Here is a 26,139-nt window from a genome sequence, read left to right as displayed (position 1 = left end):
AATCCGATCTGGAAGTCCAGACTGGACAGTCTGAAGTTTCTCAAAAAAAGAGGTTACTTCAAGTTTTCTACCGTATCTGTAGGAAGCCCGCCAATCTGTTACATCACAAATCTGCAGTTTTAGAACGCCCTCCAAAACCGAGTGTTCAGAGCCATCCCAAACTTCTTTCAGGGCTCACTTCCAAATGTACAAACCTCATTAGCATTAAACTTTGGCATGGCTTAACACGACAATGCAATTTATAGGTCAGAAAAGTGGAAAAAGTGTCCCCTTTAACATTATTAGAGCCCCGTAGAAGGAACTAATGAAGGAACACTTTAGTTTGAGACTCTTTGCAAGCTGTGGTTGATGTGAAGTAAAGCTTCTGTGAAAGCTTTGTGCCACCCCTGGGAACTGTACCAGAAACATGGAACGTAAGCACACCAATCAGCGAGTCATAGAGTTGTTTGTGTCACATTCCTAATGTTGGAATCACACAGTCGGCACAAATAACTCAAAGTTGAGATGAGACCCTCAGTCATCTTCTTCGGAATACTGTGGATTGTACCATTTGACCCAAATTTCGAGAAAAATATCTGTAAAATTCGCACAATCATATAGAATATCCCACGGGACGATTGTATAGCGACTTCAAAAATAGTGATAATTTTAACAGCTGCACGGTCGAGTGGTTAGCATGCAGACCTCACAGCTAGGAGACCCGAGTTCAATTCCACCCTCGGCCATCTCTGTGTGGAGTTCGCATGTTCTCCCCGTGCATGCGTGGGTTTTCTCCCACATTCCAAAAACATGCTAGGTTAATTAGCGACTCCAAATTGTCCATAGGTATGAATGTGAGTGTGAATGGTTGTTTGTCTATATGTGCCCTGTGATTGGCTGGCCACCAGCCCAGGGTGTAACCCGCCTCTCGCCCGAAGACAGCTAGGATAGGCTAAAATTTTACTTTATTTTAGTTTGATTGTACAGTGGTTGAATTCTCTTTTGCTTGTGTATGATTAAAAAGGGCTGCAAGGCGGACAGGTGGTTAGCGTGGAGGCCTCACAGCTAGGAGACCAGAGTTCAATTCCACCCTCTGCCATTTCTGTGGGAAGTTTGCATGTTCTCCCCGTGCATGCGTGGGTTTTCTCCGGGTACTCCGGTTTCCTCCCACATTCCAAAAACATGCTAGGTTAATTAGCGACTCCAAATTGTCCATAGGTATGAATGTGAGTGTGAATGGTTGTTTGTCTATATGTGCCCTGTGATTGGCTGGCGATCAGTCCAGGGTGTACCCCGCCTCTCGCCCGAAGACAGCTGGGATAGGCTGCAGCCCCCCCCCCCCGCAACCCTCGTGAGGATAAGCGGTAGAAAATGAATGAATGATAATTTTACCCTATGTACGATGTACAATAAATAATTCAAAAAATCCAATTAGCTTTATTAGCTTTACTGTCTTATTTACAGTAAATCGGGTATGTACGATCATTTTACATTTGACTTCAAAATTGCCTGAAGGGTTGATGATATTTGATTTCCATTATTTCCAGGAGGAGATTTGAATGTAATGGAAACACTTGACCAAAAAAATAAACTATTTCCTCTTTGCTTACTCAGTGCTCACTCACTCAATATGCCCGGTCCTGCTATCAAATCATTTCCAGCACACGCTGACAAAAAACCCCCAGGAAGACGACTTAAGGAAAGGAAATAAAGCCGTCACATATCTCACAGACAGCAAGTCTATTTGATCTTATTTATATACATTTTTTTTTGGGAGCCGCTGAGCCACTGATGAAGGCATTAAACCGTCCCCTATATAGCCAACCTAAGCTGACAGGCTGTCTGTGGATTTTGGGCTGCGTTCTATAAATATATACACACACCCACACCATAGGAGTCTACATGTTTTGTAATGAGTTATTTTTGCACCTTAAGCCAAAAAATGGAGTCGGCTTAGTAACTGGATCTAATAAACTGCAAAAGATGAGAGTTGACTAAATAAATGCTCATATTCCTAAGAAGAGTTCATAGGACTAAATAATACTTGCCCTTTACGCCAATGAACAATATTTTGTATACACAGTAGATAGATACAGAATACACACAGATTCCGATATAAGAGCGCGAGTTGTATCCTATAAGACACATGGAATTATGGGATTTGCATTTTGATGGCTGACAGCTCAGGCAGCCACGAGAGTCGAGGGGAACGCAATAAAAGATCCGTGATTGGACTCAAGCTCCTGAACCGCCCCCAAACAGATCCTCTCTAAATACTTACAGCGAGAGATGCTGCCATTATGCTGCACCAATATACTGTATTCTACTTGACTTATGTCTGCTATACAGCGGCTATACAGCCAATAGGCCACTCAATTTACTTGGGGGCCACTGGAGCTCGGGTCTGGGTGAGACTGGGCTGCATCAGGGTTTCCAAAAAAAAAAAACACATTTATTAAAAACAAAAAAATTACAAAAAACTTTGCTTTGGTTCCAATTTTCTACAATAAAAGCTCTGATAAAACAATCCACTATTCTCAAATATCTTACTTTTTATTTTTCTACACAAAATAAGATGAAAAATAAATAAACAAATCAAGAATAAAGAAAATCAATCAATCAGTAATATATATAATAATAATAATAAAATGGCAAATAATAAAAACTTAAGAAACCACATATAGTTGGTGGGTAGACAAATTATTTTTTTCAGATTAAAATGAACAAAGCATTATTAGAGCCCTGTAGACATGACAAAACACGACTATAGTCACATTTATACTCTTTTTATTTACAACATATTGCGCAACTGCAGGGTCTTGAGACACATGCTAACTCGCAAACTAGAGAGCTAGCGACCTAAACGGTAGCCTTCAAGTTATTTCCTTTAAACTTAAATAGCCAAAAACTTACCACTTCCACACGGATAGGGAGGATAACTATTAACAGTTATTTAACCTTTAACATGAACATTAATCAAACGTAATATTTTTTTTCTGGGTACATGATACCATACAGCATCCATATCAAACTTGCGCGGGCCGCACTAACATTAAACTTTCATATCAAGGCGGGGGCCTCAAACTAGTGTCCTGCGGGCCACATTTGGCCCGCGGGCCGCGTGTTTGAGACCCCTGCAATAGGCTAATTTAGCGTGATGTTGCTGTTTGAATGCTCACATATTGGTGATATTTGCGGAGTTCCAGTGTATAAAGTTAATAAAGTGCACATTTGCACATGTGCTGTGACTCTGGTTCAAGTGTGTACACTGGGGATGGGCCTTTATTAAAAAAAAAAAGTATTGCTTTGTAAAATCCAACTCCTGTTAATAATAATGCAGACTGTTTTTTTTCTTTTGCTTGTTTTTTTGTCGTCTGAGCTATTGATTGTTGGGAAAGCAATTCATATTTGGCCCTCAAAGGCAGTGAGAGAAATGTTTGTTTGTTCCTGATATTGCTGCAATATGTGCAAGCTTTATGATCATATCAGTCTTATTGGGGTTATTTAATGATATTAGCTGTAAACTAGTCTTTGCCTCTCCCCCTTTGCCCTTCATTTACAATTACAATTCTAACAGTCTGCTATGACCATCTGGACCTATGAGAACTACTCTTGAACAAGGTTACCACACCCTTGAGGGGAAATGCAAATAAGTCTCTACCACAGTCACTACATGGTCTACATCAGGGGTCTCAAACACGCGGGCCACGGGCCAAATGTGGCCCGCAGGACACTAGTTTGAGGCCCCCGCCTTGAAAGTTTAATGTTAGTGCGGCCCGCGCAAGTTTGATATGGATGCTGTATGGTATCATGTACCCAGAAAAAATTATTCAGTTTGTTTCATGTTCATGTTAAAGGTTAAATAACTGTTAATAGTTATCCTCTCTATCGGTGTGGAAGTGGTAAGTTTTCGGCTATTTAAGTTTAAAGGAAATAACTTGAAGGCTACCGTTTAGGTCGCTAGCTCTCTAGTTTGCGAGTTAGCATGTGTCTCAAGACCCTGCAGTTGCGCAATATGTTGTACATAAAAAGAGTATAAATGTGACTATAGTCGTGTTTTGTCATGTCTACAGGGCTCTAATAATGCTTTGTTCATTTTAATCTGAAAAAAATAATTTGTCTACCCACCAACTATATGTGGTTTCTTAAGTTTTTATTATTTGCCGTTTTATTATTATTATATTTATTACTGATTGATTTTCTTTATTCCTGATTTGTTTATTTATTTTTCATCTTATTTTGTGTAGAAAAATAAAAAGTAAGATATTTGAGAACAGTGGAATGTTTTATCAGAGCTTTTCTTGTAGAAAATTGGAACCAAAGTGAAGTTTTTTTTTAATTTTTTTGTTCTTATTTGAAAACCTGATGCGGCCCAGTCTCACCCAGACCCGAGCTCCAGTGGCCCCCAAGTAAATTGAGTTTGAGACCCCTGGTCTACATGGAGTTTAATAACAGGGTGCACAACTTGGCTGCAACCAGCAGAGGCGCTGTTGGGTCTCTACCAATGTCAATGGTAGGGTTACACGTCAATCATGATTGGCTGTTATACAGGTACTCCACTTTTAGTCCAGTTATATAGTGAACAAATATTCCAATATTTTTATGCATTATAGTTGGGTGTTTTGGGGGCAAAATGATTTAAATGACCGCAATGCTGTAGAAGTTAGTCAGTTATTTTGCACTATTTACTTCATTTTATATTGTTACTTTGTTTTGTTGTGTATTAATACACATATATTGTTAGATTGTTCCCATATAACTATATATATATTTATATATGCATATATGCGATGTTGTTGATGACGTCACTGAAAATTGGACGAGCTCGGTGCTCGAGTGCCTTTGAGTGTCACGTGTCCAGCAGGTGGCAGTGGACGGTCTCAGGTATGGAGGAAGAAGAGGAGGAGGCTGATGAAGAAAGTAGGGGGCGTGTACTTAACAGTCTCTCCCATGTTGCGTAGCGTGGAAATGTGACGTGCGTGGAGCAGCAGAGAGAGAATGTATGCATGTTGTGTTTGTTGTGTGTAAGTGTGTGTGTGTGTGTGTGTGTGACAGCGACTTCCACACCGGAAAAGTGCCTCCGGCTTACCCCACTTTGGGCTCTTCGTTTCCAGCCAGGACCGGCTGACGACCCGGGGACTTCACCACCACCACGACCAGGTTCGGACTCCTGGAAGTAAAACAAAAGTCCCGTCATTCGGGTTGTAAGCGATGCACTGGCAGCATGGCCAAGTGGTTCAAGGAGCACCTCGGATTCAAAACTACCAAAGCACCTCCTCCGGCGCCCCCGAAACCGGACTACCGATCCTGCCTCACCGGTGTGCCCGGTACGCCTGGCTTCCAAGCGGCCATCTCCGGAGCTACTTTCCCCGCTCAGCCGGACATTCTAGCCGCCTACAAACTACAGAAGGAGCTGGACTTCGAGGACCCGTACACTCCCGGAGGAACTATAGCATTCGGCTCCGGCAGCGTGACCGCCGTGGGGGCGCCGGATATCAAGTTCGTGTCGCCAAAGCACCGGCTTATCAAGGTGGAAACGGTGGAAAAGAACAGCCCGGCTCCCGGCGGAGGTGTCACGGTCACTCAGGCTGTCGCCGTGGGGAGCGTGAAATCCCCCACGTCGCCCCCTACGGAGCAAGACAACAAGGAGAAGGTGGGTGAACTTTAAACCACACACATTCAATCCAACTTTATTCGTAAAGCATTTTCTAACAAAAACAAAGTGCTGTACATAGAATAAATAAATAAACTAAATAAACAATGAAATGTGAATATATATATATAATATATGTTATATGTTTTATATATATATATATAAACGCGAATTAAAATAATTAATAAATAAATTCAAATACGCATTGTTAGATTTAGTCGTGTTGCGTTTACGGTGCCTTTCGTTTTGTCGGAAGTTAGGTAAGTTCGGTTTTTGTCTAACACAGCAACACTGGTGACAAGAATGTCTACTTCCAACCGGCAGAACTTGTCTGTCGCACACACAAACACACACAGACGCACACACACACACACACACTGCTCCTCAGTGTCAGTCCACTTGCGACATTACTTCCCACTTAATGACTAACCTGCATGGAAGGGAATGCTGTGTGGACACCGGGAATGTACCAGCGTCTACAAATGTATACAGTATTGTACCTGAATATAAGACGACTTCCTCTTTTTCTTGCGAACTGTTTTCTTTTTTACATTTTTATTTGAATTTTTTTTGAAGGGGGTCAAATCAAGTCTACTTTATTTAGCATATATAATGCTAATTCACAACCCAATGTAACAACACATGGAACAACCACACTCCTCACGCATTAAACAGCATCCCACATGAGCAAGCACATGGTGACATGGGCAAGGAAAAGATCGCTCCAGGTCACTGATGTATGTGTGTGTTTGTGTGTGTGACGGGTAGAAAAGCTATCTTAGGGTGAAGTGGTTTGGTGACACCTGTTGGTATGTATGTATACCAGTGTTTTGCAACCTTTATTGAACCGTGGCACATATTTTACATTATTAAATGAATTTAACTGTTGTGCCTGTTACTGTAGGTCGCTGGATAGATGAAAAAGTACATTATTCATTAATTCATTCATTTTCTACCGCTTATCCTCACAAGGGTCGTGGGGGGTGCTGGAGCCTATCCCAGCTGTCTTTGGACGAGAGGCGGGGTACACCCTGGACTGGTCGCCAGCCAATCACAGCGCACATATAGACAAACAACCATTCACACTCACATTCATACCTATGGACAATTTGCAATTAACCTAGCTGGCCGAGGGTGGAATTGAACTCGGGTCTCCTAGCTGTGAGGCCTGCACGCTAACCATCTGCCGTGCAGCCCTTTTCAATCATACACAAGCAAAAGAGAATTCAACCACTGTACAATAAAACTAAAATAAAGTAAAATTTTAGCCTATGCCAGCTGTCTTCGGGCGAGAGGCGGGGTACACCCTGGACTGGTGGCCAGCCAATCACAGGGCACATATAGACAAACAACCATTCACACTCACATTCATACCTATGGACAATTTGGAGTCGGCAATTAACCTAGCATGTTTTTGGAATGTGGGAGGAAACCGGAGTACCCGGAAAAAAACCCACGCATGCACGGGGAGAACATGCAAACTCCACACAGAGGGTGGGATTGAACTCTGGTCTCCTAGCTGTGAGGTCTACGCGCTAACCACTCGACCGCCGTGCAGCTTCTCATAACAAAATATGTGAGATTGTATGAACATTTTCACAATAATCATAGAACGGGTAACATCAGCTAAGCGACAGATTATTATTGTGCCAGTTGGACAGTTGGAGTTGGATACGGTTCTAATTTTAGCAGCACGACACTTGCTTCTGTGCTTTGTAACGCCACACTACAGGGAGCTGCTGTTGTCAGCACAAAGTGAACATGGAGACAGACAGGCTGGTAGAATGCAGAATGCATACATGCATGCATGCACGGGGGCTGCTTCTAGAAACACTTTATCATGTCCTGGCTTCTCAGGAATTCCCACACATGAGAAACCCAAGAGGTCCAATGCCAGCAAGGTTAAGGACGCGATTGTGCGGTGATGAGTGTTATCTTCTGGCTGCTTGGGAAGTTTTCTGCACATTGCTTTTCCAAAACGTTAAGAAATGCTTGCACATGAGGCAATTTTTGAGTCGTATTTTCCCAGAAAAAGTGTTTAAAAACCGAATTCTACAACAGACTGCTTCTGTTTGCATGCACAGTAGCTTCTTAGCACTGCTTTACAGCATCTGTGCAAGTATAAAACCCCATTTTTGCCGCCCCTACCTTGCTTTGGTGCAACTGTTATTGCCATAGAAAGTATATTCCCATATGTGAAGAGAGCAGCAACCATGACATACTCATAAAAAAAAAAAACAACATACCAAGCACTGCAGATGTTGGCTTCTGCAAGCAATCATGTATTTCAAGCAAACAGAAATGATGATTTTGGTCCAAACCATTGCAGCTGTACAAGCCGATTTAAACAGATAGTACGCTCTGTCATCATACACTCACATGGCTTAATTGTGTATGCGTGTACGTGCAGCACAGTATACACACGATGTTAAATCAGTGCTGACAGCCGGCGCTCTTAAGACGTGTGCAGAGAGACGGGGTTTAAAGGTGTTCTTGTCAGGTGCTGAGGGGTTTGACACAAGTGCTGCATAGATAGCAAAGTGAGGTTCCTCTTTGGAGCGTTGAGAGCGGGGCTCGATCAATAGATCATTAGGAATTCTGTTGATCGCGTGGAATTGATTGTTGATTGTCTTGAAGCAATATAGGCAGAATGCAACCACTGTCATCCCTCGCCACAGTCTTGAAATTCGCAGCTTCACCAAAATACAGTATATTAATTGAATAAACCATGCTGTTTCGTGGTTGAATATGGCCTGTTAGCATGCATATTTAAGCTAATTGTATGTATGTTTTGCCTAAATGAAGTATTTTCATGCATAAAAATAGTGAAATGAACGAAATACAATTATAAAGAAAGAAGAAGACACATTCAAATTTTGCTGCACGGTTCAAAGTTAGGAAGAATGTTGGCCGTTTGACCAATCAGAGTGGAATAGGCGTGCTCAGAGGCGGGCCGTGGGTGGAATAAATAAATTTATACAGACCATTTTGGCAGGAAGCACAAATGAAAGGAAACACAGCTGGAATAGGTGCAGATTCTGGAAGATCTAAAAAGTTTTCTCTGTGGGTTATTGTGTGTAGCTGCTCTATAGGAGACCACAACTCAATACAAATTGTTGTAGGTGCCGCAGACCTCACAGCTAGGAGACCCGAGTTCAATCCCACCCTCGGCCATGTGTGGAGTTTGCATGTTCTCCCCGTGCATGCGTGGGTTTTCCCCGGGTACTCCGGTTTCCTCCCACATTCCAAAAACATGCTAGGTTAATTCTCCATAGGTATGAATGTGAGTGTGAATGGTTGTTTGTCTATATGTGCCCTGTGATTGGCTGGCGACCAGTCCAGGGTGTACCCCGCCTCTCGCCCGAAGTCAGCTAGGACAGGCTAAAATTTTACTTTATTTTAGTTTTATTGTACAGTGGTTGAATTCTCTTTTGTTCGTGTATGATTGAAAAGGGCTGCACGGCGGGCGGGTGGTTAGCACGCAGGCCTCACAGCTAGGAGACCAGAGTTCAATTCCACTCTCGTCCATCTCTGTGTGGAGTTTGCATGTTCTCCCCGTGTATGCGTGGGTTTTCTCCGGGTACTCCGGTTTCCTCCCACATTCCAAAAACATGCTAGGTTAATTAGCAACTCCAAATTGTCCATAGGTATGAATGTGAGTGTGAATGGTTGTTTGTCTATATGTGCCCTGTGATTGGCTGGCCACCAGTCCAGGGTGTACCCCGCCTCTCGCCCGAAGTCAGCTAGGATAGGCAAAAATTTTACTTTATTTTAGTTTTATTGTACAGTGGTTGAATTCTCTTTTGAAAAGGGCTGCACAGCAGACGGGTGGTTAGCGCGCAGGGCTCACAGCTAGGAGACCCGATTTCAATTCCGCACTCTGCCATTTCTGTGTGGAGTTAGCATGTTCTCCCCGTGCATGTGTGGGTTTTCTCCGGGTACTCCGGTTTCCTCCCACATTCCAAAAACATGCTAGGTTAATTGGCGACTCCAAATTGTCCATAGGTATAAGCGGTAAATGCATTATTCTACACTGGTCCGTAGGTGTCAGTAGCACCAGACTTGATCGCCTGAACAACAGGCTTTTATTGCAGGTTGTATTTGTACCTATGAAACCCGTAAAACTTTAAAAACCTCAAAAATTTTTGACTGTCACACATGCGTCAAAATAAGTTCATAGTGAAACACACAAAAAAAAACAACAAAGCACTCTAACACGGGATCCTGCGTATGGTGACACGGGTTGGGACATAGGTTGGGAAAAGATCCCACTTGCAAGTTCTTCTCTGTTTAGCTGCATCGATGTTTTAATTACTGGACTGATGAACGCTAATTATATCAGCGCTTACCTCATTATTGGAATGCCAATAGAAGAATCAAGTGTTATTTACTACTTGGTTCTGTTTTTACTTCAGCTTGCCTTTTTATTCGGGAAGGCGGGCGGAGTCGGGGATAAACAATGTGGGAGTGGCTATAACGTGGCAAAACAAAATGATACGTTCTTCAAGAAAATTTAAATGCCAGTTTTCCAGGTAGTCAAATCCTGCAAAACTTCAGTTCAGCGAGCATCATAGAAATAGCTGTTTAGATTTTTCTTTAGCTTTGTTGTACAACGAGTTCTGTGAAGGACTCTCATTCAAAGCTGTACGACTCAATTTTACTGTTAAAAGTGTTTCATTCATTTGTTTAGAATCACAATCAGAATCAGAATCGGATTGATTTTGATTCCGAGTGTTTCATTCATTTGTTTAGAATCACAATCAGATTCTGATTGATTCTGATTCTGAGTGTTTCATTCATTTGTTTAGAATCAGAATCAGAATGCGATTCTGATTGATTTTGATTCTGGGTGTTTCATTCATTTGTTTAGAATCAGAATCAGAATCCGATTCTAATTGATCAGAATCAGTTAGAATCGGATTCTGATTCTGAGTGTTTCATTCATTTGTTTTGAATCAGAATCAGAATCCGATTCTGATTGATTCTGATTCTGAGTGTTTCATTCATTTGTTTTGAATGAGAATCAGAATGCGATTCTGATTGATTTTGATTCTGGGTGTTTCATTCATTTGTTTAGAATCAGAATCAGAATCCGATTCTAATTGATCAGAATCAGTTAGAATCGGATTCTGATTCTGAGTGTTTCATTCATTTGTTTAGAATCAGAATCAGAATCCGATTCTGATCGATTCTGATACTGAGTGTTTCATTCATTTGTTTTGAATCAGAATCAGAATCGGATTCTGATTGATTCTGATTCTGAGTGTTTCATTCATTTGTTTAGAATCAGAATCGGAATCTGATTCGAAACAAATGCCAGTTTGTTTAGAATGAAGTTTTGCAGGATTTGACTACCTGGAAAACTGGCATTTGTTTAGAATCAGATTCAGATTCAGATTCTGATTCTAAACAAATGAATGAAACACTTTTTACAGTAAGAATGGAGTGTTCCTCCATTGTTCCAATGTTCCTCATATTTAAATATCAACATTTTTTTAAAATGTGTGTGGCACTTACAGTGGGGCAAAAAAGTATTTAGTCAGCCACCAATTGTGCAAGTTCTCCCACTTAAAAAGATGAGAGAGGCCTGTAATTTTCATCATAGGTACGCTTCAACTATGAGAGACAAAATGAGAAAAAAAAATCCAGATAATCACATTGTTTGATTTTTAAAGAATTTATTTGCAAATCATGGTGGAAAATAAGTATTTGGTCACCTACAAACAAGCAAGATTTGTGGCTCTCACAGACCTGTAAGTTCTTCTTTAAGAAGCTCCTCTGTCCTCCACTCGTTACCTGTATTGATGGCACCTGTTTGAACTGGTTATCAGTATAAAAGACACCTGTCCACAACCTCAGACAGTCACACTCCAAACTCCACTATGGCCAAGACCAAAGAGCTGTCAAAGGACATCAGAAACAAAATTGTAGACCTGCACCAGGCTGGGAAGACTGAATCTGCAATAGTTAAGCAGCTTGGTGTGAAGAAATCAACTGTGGGAGCAATTGTGAGAAAATGGAAGACCTACAAGACCACCGATAATCTCCCTCGATCTGGGGCTCCACGCAAGATCTCACCCCGTGGGGTCAAAATGATAACAAGAACGGTGAGCAAAAATCCCAGAACCACACGGGGGGACCTAGTGAAAGACCTGCAGAGAGCTGGGACCATATTAACGAAGGCTACCATAAGTAACACACTCCGCCGCCAGGGACTCAAATCCTGCAGTGCCAGACGTGTCCCCCTGCTGAAGCCAGTACATGTCCAAGCCCGTCTGAAGTTTGCTAGAGAGCATTTGGATGATCCAGAAGAGGATTGGGAGAATGTAATATGGTCAGATGAAACCAAAATAGAACTTTTTGGTATCAACTCAACTCAACGTGTTTGGAGGAGAAAGAATGCTGAGTTGCATCCAAACAACACCACACCTACTGTGAAGCATGGGGGTGGAAACATCATGCTCTGGGGCTGTTTTTCTGCAAAGGGACCAGGACAACTGATCCGTGTAAATGGGAGAATGAATGGGGCCATGTATCGTGAGATTCTGAATGAAAACCTTCTTCCATCAGCAAGGGCACTGAAGATGAAACGTGGCTGGGTCTTTCAGCATGACAACGATCCCAAACACACCGCCCGGGCAACGAAGGAGTGGCTTCATAAGAAGCATTTCAAGGTCCTGGAGTGGCCTAGCCAGTCTCCAGATCTCAACCCCATAGAAAATCTTTGGAGGGAGTTGAAAATCCGTGTTGCCCAGCGACAGCCCCTAAACATCACTGCTCTAGAGGCGATCTGCATGGAGGAATGGGCCAAAATACCTACAACAGTGTGTGAAAATCTTGTGAAGAGTTACAGAAAACGTTTGATCTCTGTCATTGCCAACAAAGGGTATATCACAAAGTATTGAGATGAACTTTTGTTTTTGACCAAATACTTATTTTCCACCATGATTTGCAAATAAATTCTTTAAAAATCAAACAATATGATTATCTGGATTTTTTTTTCTCATTTTGTCTCTCATAGTTGAAGCGTACCTATGATGAAAATTACAGGCCTCTCTCATCTTTTTAAGTGGGAGAACTTGCACAATTGGTGGCTGACTAAATACTTTTTTGCCCCACTGTAAGTGTGATAAAACCTGATTTAAAAAAACGTGCTTGTACAGGTAATGAAGGTTTCATGATGGCAACAGTTTGACCCTGACCCGAGTTTGATTCCCCAAAAAGTTTGTGCACTTAATTGCATAATTTGTGTCAGCTTTACTTAATTTTTTTTTTTACTTTCTTTGTGAAAGTTCTTTGACTATAGTGTTGTGTTTTTTTCAGGGTACTGTTTTTTTTTCTTTCTTAATGATGCAGAGTACTTCATGCTAGACGAAGTTGAGAGAGGTGATCAATTCTCCTCATCCCTCTGCCTTCAAACTCATTAAGGGCCTCATCTCCTAGCTCATTGCTCTGCTCGCTGCTCACCTCAACTTTTAGTCAAGGGTGCTGGAAGGTGATGACGAGCTGCGCGTATTTGCCCACATATAAACAAAAAGCAGTGGACTGGAGCGTGCGGCATTCTGTGGCGCTGCTGCTGTCTATAAGCTAGCTAGTCTATCTATAGAAGCGTCAAGTTGTTGTTGTACAGAGGCGTCTGGCATTCATACAAGAGCGAAAGCTCAAAACGCAGCCCCCCCCCCTGCATTGTTTTATCTATTTTCACTTCTTGTCGGTGTACCAGTACTTTTTCCTCCATCCGAGTTTGTTTTCCTGCACGATTGCTGTGCTCGGATTAATTTCCCCACAGCACGTATATGTTCACCTGGCCTCTCACCCGGACAGTGCAGACATCAGTGGTGGTTTCATAAACGCATCCCATCGGCCTCTCTCGCCCTCATCTCGCACACCGTGATAGGAGAAAATGTCAGGCGCCGACGTCAATATCGCCCGAGAGTGGTTTTCTTCAGAAAATGGATGAAAACATCAGAGCCCATCATGTCTCTTTTTTGGACACTTGACGAGGGATGATTGTTTTGCTGGATGTGCTGCACCTCTTAGACGTGTTTTGTATTATTTGGCTTTTAAAGTACACATTTGTCATGAAGTTATTTAACAATGCTTGACCAACCATGCTTTTTCATTAATCATACTTAGGAAGGACATTTGTGCCGCCGCTTTTAATTAGAAGATTGTGCCTCCCATTTAGAATTAGCAGAAAGACAAATAATCCTAATTTGGATCATAAATAGGGCCTTGGATAAACTTAAAAATACGATTCAATTATTTCCATTTCATTTCCATGGGAAAAAAAATCAGTTTTGCATCAAAAACACAAAATAAGTAGAAGACTGATATTGATTAGTTTTTATTTTTATTTTTATTTTTATTTTTATTTTTATTTTTATTTTTATTTTTATTTTTATTTTTATTTTTATTTGATTGTCTTGGAAAGAAAGATTCATGATTCATTATTTTCTATTATTCTATTATTATTTTCAAAAACACAAAATTGATAGAAGACCGATATTGATGAGCTTATTTTTATTTTTATTTTTATTTTTATTTTTATTTTTATTTTTATTTTTATTTTTATTTTTATTTTTATTTTTATTTTTATTTTTATTTTTATTTTTATTTTTTGATTGTCTTGGAAAGAAAGATTCATGATTCATTATTTTCTACTATTCTATTATTATTTTCTAAAACACAAAATTGATAGAAGACCAATATTGATTAGCTTATTTTTATTTTTATTTTTATTTTTATTTTTATTTTTATTTTTATTTTTATTTTTATTTTTATTTTTATTTTTATTTTTATTTTTATTTTTATTTTTATTTTTATTTTTATTTTTATTTGATTGTCTAGGAAAGAAAGATTCATGATTCATTATTTTCTATTGTTAACGAGATGGGAGAATTTTCAGTGGATGTTCTGAACTCCTGTTTCCATGCCACTGTTGTAGTGAGCAGAACAATGCTTCAGACAGCAATTGAGTTTGGAGTGAATCAACATTGCCCCTGCTGGTTGGAGTCAGTAGTGTTTTCCATTTTGCCTCAATTACTTAAAAACACAATTAATTATTAATAACAATCGATTCTGCACAACTGGGAGAACTATATATTTTTCAGGATAATTTTTCCTTCAGTTTTTTTTTGTGACCTTCAAGGCATATTTTATCCCCAAAAATATTGCATCAATTAAAAATCTGATTTCCCGGTGAACAGCACAGATGCTGTCATTTCTTTGAGTCCACACTGTTGATACAAGGCGCGATTGTTAGTTTCATTCCCACACAGTGTGTCAGTGAATGCCACAGACTTCCCCAGCTATTTGAAGCATGCGAAGAATTTTCCCACATGTCACCTTCAAGACAACAAGTGACTCATGAACTCAGAAAATATCCAGTGACTCTTCTCATGTTAAATATTCAAAGATTTTAGAACATCTGTCCTCTGGTTTGCTTTTGCTCTGCTTTTTCCGGACCTTGAGGCAAGCAGTGCCAGAAAGGATCTCTGATGAGGTAAACAAGAATCCTGCAAACCGTCAATCCGGCATTTATTGGAGTGTGACTTTTCATACAGAAACTGTGCGTGCTTGCATACAGCTACATCCAGCAAGTCCATAAGTCTGCTGGTTCCATGTTGTAACATGGGATTTTTACATAGATAGACACTATAAACAAGGTGTAGGCTCTTCAGCCTCCTTGTTGTGGCTCCTTTCAGTCATGGAAAAATAAAAAAAAAAGGTTATTTATTAATGTAATTATTATTTTCTAATATCTATACAATGTTTTATTCCTGGTCTTATCCACTTTTCTGACCTATAAATATAGTAAGAATGTTGTTTTCTCGTGTTAAACAATACCAAAAATGTCCGATAATGAGGTTTGTGCATTTGGAAGTGAACCCTGAAATAAGTTTGGCATGGCTCAAAACACTTGGTTTCAAAAGGCGTGGTAAAACTGTTCCCTTGTGATGTCACAGAGGGGCGGATTTCCTTATATGGTTCATAGTTAGGAAGAACTTTGGCTGTGTGACCAATCACAGCGGAATAGGCTTGGGTGGAATAAATTAAAACAGACCGTTTTGGCAGGAAGCACAAATGAAAGGAAACACAGCTGGAGTAGGTGCAGATTCTGGAAGATCTAAAAAGTTGTCTCTGTGGGTTATTGTGTGTAGCTGCTCTATAGGACACCACAACTCAATACAAACTGTCGTAGGTGCCCTTTAACAACACATTTTGAAGCATTTTAATTACTCAATTGGAATATGTATGAACCTCACAGCTAGGAGACCCGAGTTCAATTCCACCCTTGGCCATCTCTGTGTGGAATTTGCATGTTCTCTCCGGGATGTTTTCTCCGGGTACTCTGGTTTCATTCCAAAACATTCCAAAAACATGCTAGGTTAATTGGTGACGCCAAATTGTCCATAGGTATGAATGTGAGTGTGAATGGTTGTTTGACTACATGTGCCCTGTGATTGGCTGGCGACCAGTCCAGGGTGTACCCCGCCTCTCGCTCGAAGACAGCTGGGATAGGCTCCAGCACCCCCGCGACCCTCGTGAGGATAAGCGGTCGAAATTGAATGAATAAATGAATGGTTTGGTTGAGCTGGTTTCATAATTATACCTCTTCAGTGTTAAGTTGGTGTGTGATGAGTTTAGTGTTCTTTGTAAGAACACTAACACATTCCAAAAACATGCTAGGTTAATTGGCGACTCCAAATTGTCCATAGGTATGAATGTGAGTGTGAATGGTTGTTTGTCTATTATGTGTCCTGTGATTGGCTGGTAACCAGGTGTACCCCGCCTCTCGCCCGAAGACAACTGGGATAGGCTCCAGCACCCTTATGACCCTTGTGAGGATGGCATTAAACATATGAGAATATTAGTACTGTATTTTATGTATTATATATTGTATTTATTTTCATAAATTTAAGATCCATACTTTTTCATTGGATAGTGACCAATATTATTAAAGCTCAATGGTATGTTTACGCCCCGTCGTCTCTTCTTGTCGTCGTGAGGTCATCCTTTTGAGAAAACGCTGGAAAAGCCCGGATATAATTTCACGAATCCGCAAAGCTTGTTACATAAACATAGCGATGCTGTAATCCAGCATTATTGAATATAATAACTAGTCATGGTTTTTTTGGTTTTATAAACAGCAGCCCCACATGCGCCTGAAAGTCATTGCGCCTCGCAAAATGACGGCCTTTTTTCGCCACAATCCATCTTTCCTATTGTGCTGCGTCCAATTTGGCGTCCTCCAGCGCCGTCACGTAACTCCACCAGGTCACAATTAGGCTGCAGACGACGGCCGCTGGAGGACTCCTCGACACATGTCATCTATTTTGTTTAATGACAGTGCGGAGAGGAGGGAGTCCTGGGCGGTGAGGAAAATTGTCGCATGCGCTCCTGATTAAAAGGAAACCAACTGAGCTTGAAGCCTTGCCTAAAAATCTGAGGACGAAAGCGAGGAATCGGCGTGGTTTTTTTTTTCCCCGAAGTATGCAAACATATGCTTTACCCGTAATGGTACTTCCACATCATAGTCTTTTTCATTCCATGAGCGAGTTGTCGTCTTTTTTGTGTGTGTGTGTGTGTGTGTGTCGCACTGCAGGAGGTAACCGAGACCTGCCCCGTTATCTCAAAGTTCTACTTAACGGGATGGAATATTTTTTTCCGCCATTTCATACACTCTTTAAATCAGGGGTCTCAAACTCAATTTACCTGTGGGGCCACTTTTTCAGTGCTTTGGTTCCGATTTTCTACAATAAAAGAATTCCACTGTTCTCAAATATCTTAATTTTTATTTTTCTGCACAAAAAATATGAAAAATAAATAAACAAATCAAGAATAAAGAAAATCAATCAGTAATAAATTAATATAATAATAATAATAATAAAACAGCAAATAATAAAAACTTAAAAAACCACATATAGTTGGTGGGTAGACAAATTATTTTTTTCAGATTAAAATGAACAAAGCATTATTAGAGCCCTGTAGACATGACAAAACACGACTATAGTCACATTTATACTTTTTTTTATTGACAACATATTGCGCAACTGCAGGGTCTTGAGACACATGCTAACTCGCAAACTAGAGAGCTAGCGACCTAAACGGTAGCCTTCAAGTTATTTCCATTAAACTTAAATAGCCAAAAACTTACCACTTCCACACGGATAGGGAGGATAACTATTAACAGTTATTTAACCTTTAATATGAACATTAATCAAACATAATAATTTTTTCTGGGTACATGATACCATACAGCATCCATATTAAATTTGTGCGGGCCGCACTGACATTAAACTTTCATATCAAGGCGGGGGCCTCAAAGTAGTGTCCTGCGGGCCAAATTTGGCCCGCGGGCCCTGCTTTAAATCTAGTAAATAATTGAAAGGAATTCCGTGTCTTTCTGTGCAGTAGAGAAAGTCAGCCACCTTCTGCAGTTGTTTGCGGTGTAGCGCCGTCGCTCCAAGATTTAGGAAGTGCTCCCTTCCTGACAGGAAGTGTTTACAGCTTGGTGACATTTTTTTTTTTTTTCTGTCAAGTCTCTGCCTGCCTGTCACGCTTAAAATATAACCAAGGGTTAATGTTCACAGCTGTTTGGGCTCCAGGCTCCCGGATGTATATACGGGAATAGCGACAAAAAACGATGGAGCTTTGCACGCGCCACTGACGACGCAGCTTTGTGGTAACAGATTGGTGATTGTGCTACAAACCCTCCAAGCGACATAGCGGTGGTGCGGGTATATGAGACTCCACCCCGTCTGAGGCGCCGTCCATTGACGTGTGTGCATCCTGACCGCACAGACGCCATCTGAGGCCAGGTTGTGAGCTTTAATCAACGAGTCCTCACATCTGAATCTATAGCAGTGGTTACCTTCTTGTGACGTGTGCGACCTTATTGTTCTGTGAATTCATATCCCCAAAGCAAAGCTTATGTCCCAGAGCATTTCCACGTTTTGTTTCATAAAAGCCTTCATTTTCCGATCTGTGTTCCTTTCTTTCCAAAATACACCAGAATCCAACATGTGTCATAGGAACTGATGTAAATATACTAATTGTTCTTGCTAGATCACGGTTCGAACATTGCTTCCCTCTATCGATTTCTTAATACATGATCGATGTTTCATGGTTGACCACCACCATCATGATAAACGAGAGATTACTGTATATAAATATTGTATACAAGGCCGAATTCATCCTAACAGAACTCTGACCAATGTTGATTCTGTTCCACTTAAGTCATATCGATGGCATTTTTCTGTTGACGAACCAGGAAGATGACATTTGTGGACTCAAAACCAGTGTTGGGTACTTTAAAAAAGTAATGGTAATGGTTTTATTTCATTTGAACACGCATCAGATTACAATTGAATGCATCACATAATCAGTTCACAGTTCCACATGTCCGAAAGGAGTAGGAAGAAGCAAAGCTTATTAAATCCTACCCCTCCATCTGGTACTTTTACAATCAGTAACTGTTACATTTGTTCACTTCCTGCTTTCCTAATAGAATTTTTTAAATTTAATTTAATTTAATTTAATTTAATTTAATTTAATTTAATTTAATTTAATTTAATTTAATTTAATTTAATTTAATTTAATTTAATTTAATTTAAATTTAATTTAATTTAATTTAATTTAATTTAATTTAATTTAATTTAATTTAATTTAATTTAATTTAATTTAATTTAATTTAATTTAATTTAATTTTTTGTTACATACTAAAGTACAAGGTGATATGCGCATCTAATGACATAATGGGTACCATAGTAAGTGTCAATATAGTGATATATATAGCACATCATGACTGGTTCAAGACTCTTCATCCTTGTATTTAGCAAACATCAACTGCTTGTATTGTTTCTTGAATTGGCTCATCGTTGTGCATTGTTTGAGTTCCTTACTCAATCCATTCCATAGTTTGATTCCACGTCAATCTTTTCTACGTTTTTCTACTTTTAACTTTAAACTCTTCCTTTGCTGTGTTTGACTTTGAAGGTTCTCTTGTAAGCCGTAATTGTGCCCTCGCCAAAACTCCTCAGCATGTGTCAGCATCCTTACATATTCACCCCTTTCCCCTTCTCATCTTATTATAATCATGCAATGTCAACTAAGAAAAAAAAAAAAACAGTAATTACAGCCCAGGCAGGATTAACATATTTTATAACTTTTTAACATTCCAGTGCTGCACCAGCTCTATTGTTCCTTCTCCTTATTATGTTGTACTACAGACATACTGCCAATAAACCTATTACAGAGGGTTATAGAGGGTGGGGCTTGGTGGGGGGGGGGTGGCAAAGGAAGGAAATTGGGTGTCGTCAAGCATGTCGTCAAGTACTTCATCTTGAATATTTGTGGTATTTTTGAAGGGAACTTTTTTTTATATGGTGCAATACAGGGTCTCCTTTCACTTTTTGTTTGGTGTAAATCTTATATGATGTATTGTTTTTAAATTTGACCTGAAAGTCAAACCTAGCGATTTTGGATAGATGATGGCAGATGTTGCTGAGTTTTGGTAATATTAAAAACAATGCTAACATTAAAGCAACATACCTTCCAGGCACGGTAAGGAGATGTGGCTTACTTCTTACTTTAATACTTTAATAGAGTATAAATATTTAGAATTTGCCGCGTCAGCAGGGTTCAGTGACGACGGTAATGACGTCACAGTTTTCAGAAATTAACACTGCATTTGGAAGTCAACCCTGAAATAAGTTTGGCATGGCTCAAAACGCTCGGTTTCAAAAAGGCGTGATAAAACTGTTCCCTTGTGATGTCACAGAGGGGGAGACTTCCTTATATGGTTCATAGTTAGGAAGAACTTTGGCTGTGTGACCAATCACAGCGGAATAGGCGTGGGTGGAATGAATTAAAACAGACCGTTTTGGCAGGAAGCACAAATGAAAGGAAACACAGCTGGAATAGGTGCAGATTCTGGAAGATCTAAAAAGTTTTCTCTGTGGGTTATTGTGTGTAGCTGCTCTATAGGACACCACAACTCAATACAAACTGTCGTAGGTGCCCTATAACAACAAATGTTGAAGCATTTTAATGACTCAATTGGAATATGTATGAACCTCACAGCTAAGAGACCCGAGTTCAATTCCACCCTCGGTCATCTCTGTGTGGAGTTTGCATGTTCTCTCCGGGATGTTTTCCGGTTTCATTCCAAAACATTCCAAAAACATGCTAGGTTAATTGGCGACTCCAAATTGTCCATAGGTATGAATGTGAGTGTGAATGGTTGTTTGTCTATATGTGCCCTGTGATTGGCTGGCAACCAGGTGTACCCCGCCTCTCGCCTGAAGACAGCTGGGATAGGCTCCAGCACCCTTATGATCCTCGTGAGGATGGCATTAAACATATGAGAATATTTGTATTGTATATTGTATTTATTTTCATAAATTTAAGTTTAAATTTGGAGATCCATGCTTTTCATTGGATGGTGACCAATATTAAAGCTCGATGGTATGTTTACGCCCCGTCGTCGTCAGCAGGGTTCAGTGACGACGGTAATGACGTCACACTTTTCAGAAATTAACACTGCAATTACAAGATTTTGCCATGCTATTTGATGACAATATTCACCCAGAAGAGCCCATGTACAGTATCTCTGAACGCATATCTGACATATGATTTACGACTGCTTATGCAAAGGAGTGGGGAATGACCCAACCGGACCCACAATGTCTTAGAAACCATACAATTATAAACGCTGCTTTGCCACTTGCCACTGAAGTCTGGTCAATGACATCATCATTCTGGAAGTTTACACGCAAGCCACCATCAAAAACAACAACAAAAAAAAGAAGATCTAAAGCACCAACATTTTAATGCTTTGCTAATCTTGAAGTGGGAGTGGGGTTGGTAATAAATTTGCAGTTAAAGCTTTGCGGCACAGATGTCTCTGCAGAGGGAGGCAACTAATGGCCGTGAATGTGCGATGTTGAATCAACATTGAATCCTGTAAAGCAAAAGAGAAACATTCCTCAGGCTGGATTGGATTTAAAGTGGAAGAAATTTTTACCAATAAACCATCAATTCACATTTGCTTTTAGCGTTTTTTTTTTTTTCTATTTGTTTTGGTTGACAGACACACAATTGCTGCACTTAGACAATTTCTCAATTAGATTAAAAGCGAATGAATTCACCTCAAAAAAAAAAAAAAACAGAACAGGTTGCCATTCGCTTCAAAAGGGAAGTGCTCGTCTACGTCGCATGCATCACTTGATTGAGAAAAATGTCTTCATAGCAAATACAGTAATTTGATTTGGAAGGAACATCATTTTCCTCCGAGATCCCCCAGACTGAATATTTAAAGAGGAAGCAGTTGTGATGTTTTTGGTAATAAAATCCATAAAGTTTTATTAAAGTCAGCTTTGCGTCAGCGGTGAACGCAGTCCTGAGCGCCATCTGTTCAATCTGTCTGGGAAATATTTCATGCATATCAGTTCTTTGTCGAGGCTGCTTTGATTAATTGTAACCAGATTCAGACCGGCCACTTATAAATACTCTATTACTGATATTACTGATATGAACTGCAAGTATGCCAGTACAAAAGCACACAAATTGACTTAGTACTACATTATACGGGCCAAGTGGTTAGCATGCTGGCCGCACAGCCAGGCGATCCGGGTTCGGAAGTCCATTGGGTATGTCTGTGTGGAGAATGTTAGGTTAATTAGCCTTACGATTGGCTGGCAAACAGTCCAGAATGTATCCCGCCTCTTGCTCAAAGTCAGCTGGGATAGGCTCCAGCATACCACCTCGACCCAAGATAGGACAAACGGCATAGAAGATGAACGGATGAACAATATAGCTAATTAATCAATCAGTGGCTATGCTTGACCCTGTAAGGTATTTCATGATTTTAAAAAAAATTTTAATCAAAACTTTTGGATGGGCTGCACGGCGGTCGAGTGGTTAGCACGCAGATCTCACAGCTAGGAGACTAGGATTCAATTCCACCCTGTGTGGGTTTTCTCCGGGTACTCCGGTTTCCTCCCACATTCCAAAAACATGCTAGGTTAATTAGCGACTCCAAATTGTCCATAGGTATGAATGTGAGTGTGAATGGTTGTTTGTCTATATGTGCCCTGTGATTGGCTGGCCACCAGTCCAGGGTGTACCCCGCCTCTCGCCAGCTGGGATAGGCTCCAGCACCCCCTGCGACCCTAGAAAAAGCGGTAGAAAATGAATAAATGAGTGAAAACTTTTGGACAATTCTTTGTGGAGAAAGTTTGGAAAGGCCCTTTTCTGTTCCAGCATGCTTGGCCTCACAAGTGTTCCTTCGGATGAATGGACAAAAATCCCCACAGACGCAATCCAAAATTTTGTCTTCCCAAAAGAGTTGAAGCTCTTACAGCCGATCCTTTACTTGTTTTGGCTGTGTGTTCCAATATTGTCTAGGGTAGTTGGTTTAAAATAGTATCACCAGATCGATCGTAATGCCAAAGAGGAATTTATAATACAACAACATCTAGGGTTAGCTAACATTAGCATATATTTTTATCGTTATCATTTGTTGCTGTGCATCCTTGAGTGTTACAGTGATGGATCTGCTTGACCAATGAGCAACCAGCAGTGGTTTACAATAATTGGACTTTGAACTGACCAAGTAGAAGACATAGTAGTATCTGGTTTTGCCATCAAAAATGGATTGATAGGAAGTCCAGCCTTGGACATTACACCAAACGATCAATGATTTATGGGTAATTAGTTGATAAGGCACATCTGTGCCACTTGATGGCGGGCATTCAACTATTCATTCATTCATTTTCTACCGTTTATCTTCACGAAGGGGTGCTGGAGCCTATCCCAGCTGTCTTTGGTCGAGGGGCGGGGTACACCCTGGACTGGTCACCAGCCAATCACGGGGCACATATAGACAAACAACCATTCACACTCACATTCATACCTATGGACAATTTGGAGTCGCTAATTAACCTAGCATGTTTTTGGAATGTGGGAGGAAACCGGAGTACCCGGAGAATACCCACACATGCACGGGGAGAACATGCAAACTCCACACAGAGATGGCCGAGGGTGGGATTGAACTCGGGTCTCCTAGCTGTGAGGCCTGCACGCTAACCACTCGTCCGCCGTGCAGCCCTTTTCAATCATACACGAGCAAAAGAAAATCTCTGTACAATAAAACTAAAATAAAGTAAAAGTTTAGCCTATCCCAGCTGTCTACGGGGGAGAGGCGGGGCTGGTCGCCAGCCAATCACAGGGCACATATAGACAAACAACCATTCACAGTCACATTCATACCTATGGACAATTTGGAGTCGCTAATTAACCTAGCATGTTTTTGGAATGTGGGAGGAAACCGGAGTACCCGGAGAACATGCAAACCCCACACAGAAATGGCCGAGGGTGGAATTGAATCCTAGTCTCCTAGCTGTGAGGTCTGCGCGCTCACCACTCGACCGCCGTGCAGCTGTCCAAAAATTTTGATAAAACAAAAAAAATTTGGACAATTTGGAGTCGCTAATTAACCTAGCATGTTTTTGGAATGTGGGAGGAAACCGGAGTACCCGGAGAAAACCCATGCATGCACGGGGAGAACATGCAAAACTCCACCTTGAGATAGCCGAGGGTGGGATTGAACTTGGGTCTCCTAGCTGTGAGGTCTAACCACTCGACCGCCGTGCAGCCTGCATTTCAACTAATCATTCTGAAATGCTAGTCAGTCCCCTAAAGGTGCGTATCAAATTTCATGGTCATTCAGCTCAACACCCTAAAGTTATTTTGGGTGTAGGATACATTGAGTTGTTTGAGAAATTTCAAGTTGAATTTTGAGGTGAAAACGTGAAATTAAAAGTACGACAAAAATAATAGCACAGGTAACACAGTAGTGGTGCATGTTTTGCAAAATGTGTACATACGCATATGATGTATAATATGTTGTGTCTTAAGTGGCAGTTTCCTTATATCTGTCTGCGTCTCTGCATCCTGAAAAACAAAGCAGCAGCAGCGCCAAGAATAAAAAAAAACAAAAAAAAACTCCATAATGCAATTGAGCTGCTAAGCACTGTGTTGTATCGGGCAATCATTGGCTGAAATCCCTTGTGGCATGAAACATAAATCACGGTCATTCCACCCTCCCTTCCACTCGATAGCCTGATGACTTTTCTGGCAGTCCCAGCGGGGCTTCAACCTTGTCAAGCTCCACTCAATCCTTCCTGCCCCCGCTATGGCATAAATATCATTCTCCTGTCAGCAGAACTGAGTCCAATCTTTTGGAATTTGTCCATTTAACATGCGGTAAATCTAGATTATAATGCCCCAGAAATGTGTCTTAATTAGTCCCGCCCCATCTCAGCTATGATCTCAAATGACAACTAATGCAGTTCTTCAGATTTTTATCCCTTAACAGACACATGCTTTCGCTCTCTCCATTAAGTTTTCAAAAGGATAATTCCCATCCATGTTTTCTCCCCGGTAATGGAAAAACGAGGCCCAATCGAATAGTAATTGGAGAAGCTATCTGGTCGTCAAATATGGAGCCAGTGTGGCAGGTGCCAGTTGTCGCCTCGTTGCCTCGCTAATGTCCTCCCACTGTTCCCACTGATGCAAAGTGGACTTCTTTGGCTGAGAGCTGAAGTGTTGCCCTAAGAAGTGTTCTGGCAAGTATAACAGAGGAACATTTTGGGATCTGGGTTAGGAACTAAAGTAATATCAACACAAGTGAAGCACCAATGGGATCGCGGATTAAGCCAAAGTAGTGGTTCTGTGCAACAAGAAGTCAATTTCAACTCTGTTTCGGTTATTGCACAAATTTGAACACAAAACTATGCAATGTTTGTGTCCCCACCGAAAATTAGGACCTGAAGTGCTGAAGAGCCAATACAGAGTACCCTCAGGATTTCATTCATTTTCTATCGCTTTTTCCTTACAAGGATCGTGGGCTGTGCTGGAGCCTATCCCAGCTGTCTTCGGGCGAGAGGCGGGGTACACCCTGGACTGGTCGCCATCCAATCACAGTGCACATATAGACAATATATTTATAATAAGACAATAATATATTTGATGTTTTGTTATTATGCTCATTTTTAGTGTCCAAGCCGGAGCAGGAGGGGATAGAAAAGAAGGAAAAAAAAAACAGGGTGGGGCAAGACAAAAAGAGAGAAGATTCATTTTCTACCGCTTTTCCTCACGAGGGTCGCGGGGGGTGTTGGAGCCTATCCCAGCTGTCTTCAAGCGAGAGGCGGGGTACACCCTGGACTGGTGGCCATCCAATCACAGGGCACATATAGACAAACAACCATTCACACTCACATTCATACCTATGGACAATTTGGAGTCGCTAATTAACCTAGCATGTTTTTGGAATGTGGGAGGAAACCGGAGTACCCGGAGAAAACCCACGCATGCACGGGGAGAAAATGCAAACTCCACACAGACATAACCGAGGGTGGAATTGAACCCTGGTCTCCTAGTGAGGTCTATCCACTCGACGACTGTGCCATCCCCTCAGGATTTCAAACAGAATCAAGCAC

At 40.9% G+C, this 26,139-nt stretch overlaps 1 protein-coding gene across 4 annotated transcripts in view; it reads left to right on the top strand.

The window, feature by feature from the left end:
- The first annotated feature begins 4,882 nt into the window (after positions 1-4,882).
- Positions 4,883-26,139, top strand: part of shf (Src homology 2 domain containing F) — a 115,635-nt gene continuing 94,378 nt past the window's right edge. Inside the window, exon 1 of one of the 4 annotated variants that reach the window (XM_078795860.1) lies at positions 4,883-5,632. In XM_078795860.1, coding sequence (XP_078651986.1) covers positions 5,204-5,632 — 429 coding nt within the window. In that variant the 5' untranslated portion in view covers positions 4,883-5,203. The remainder of the gene's footprint in view (positions 5,633-26,139) is intronic. The other 3 variants (XM_058088446.2, XM_058088447.2, XM_058088448.2) reach the window with 3 other exon arrangements.

Source organism: Doryrhamphus excisus, linkage group LG13 (assembly GCF_037039965.1).
Source record: "Doryrhamphus excisus strain RoL-2023G ecotype Guam linkage group LG13, RoL_Dexc_Guam_v1.1, whole genome shotgun sequence".
NCBI lineage: Eukaryota > Metazoa > Chordata > Actinopteri > Syngnathiformes > Syngnathidae > Doryrhamphus > Doryrhamphus excisus.
This window is presented reverse-complemented; position numbering and strand designations above follow the sequence as displayed.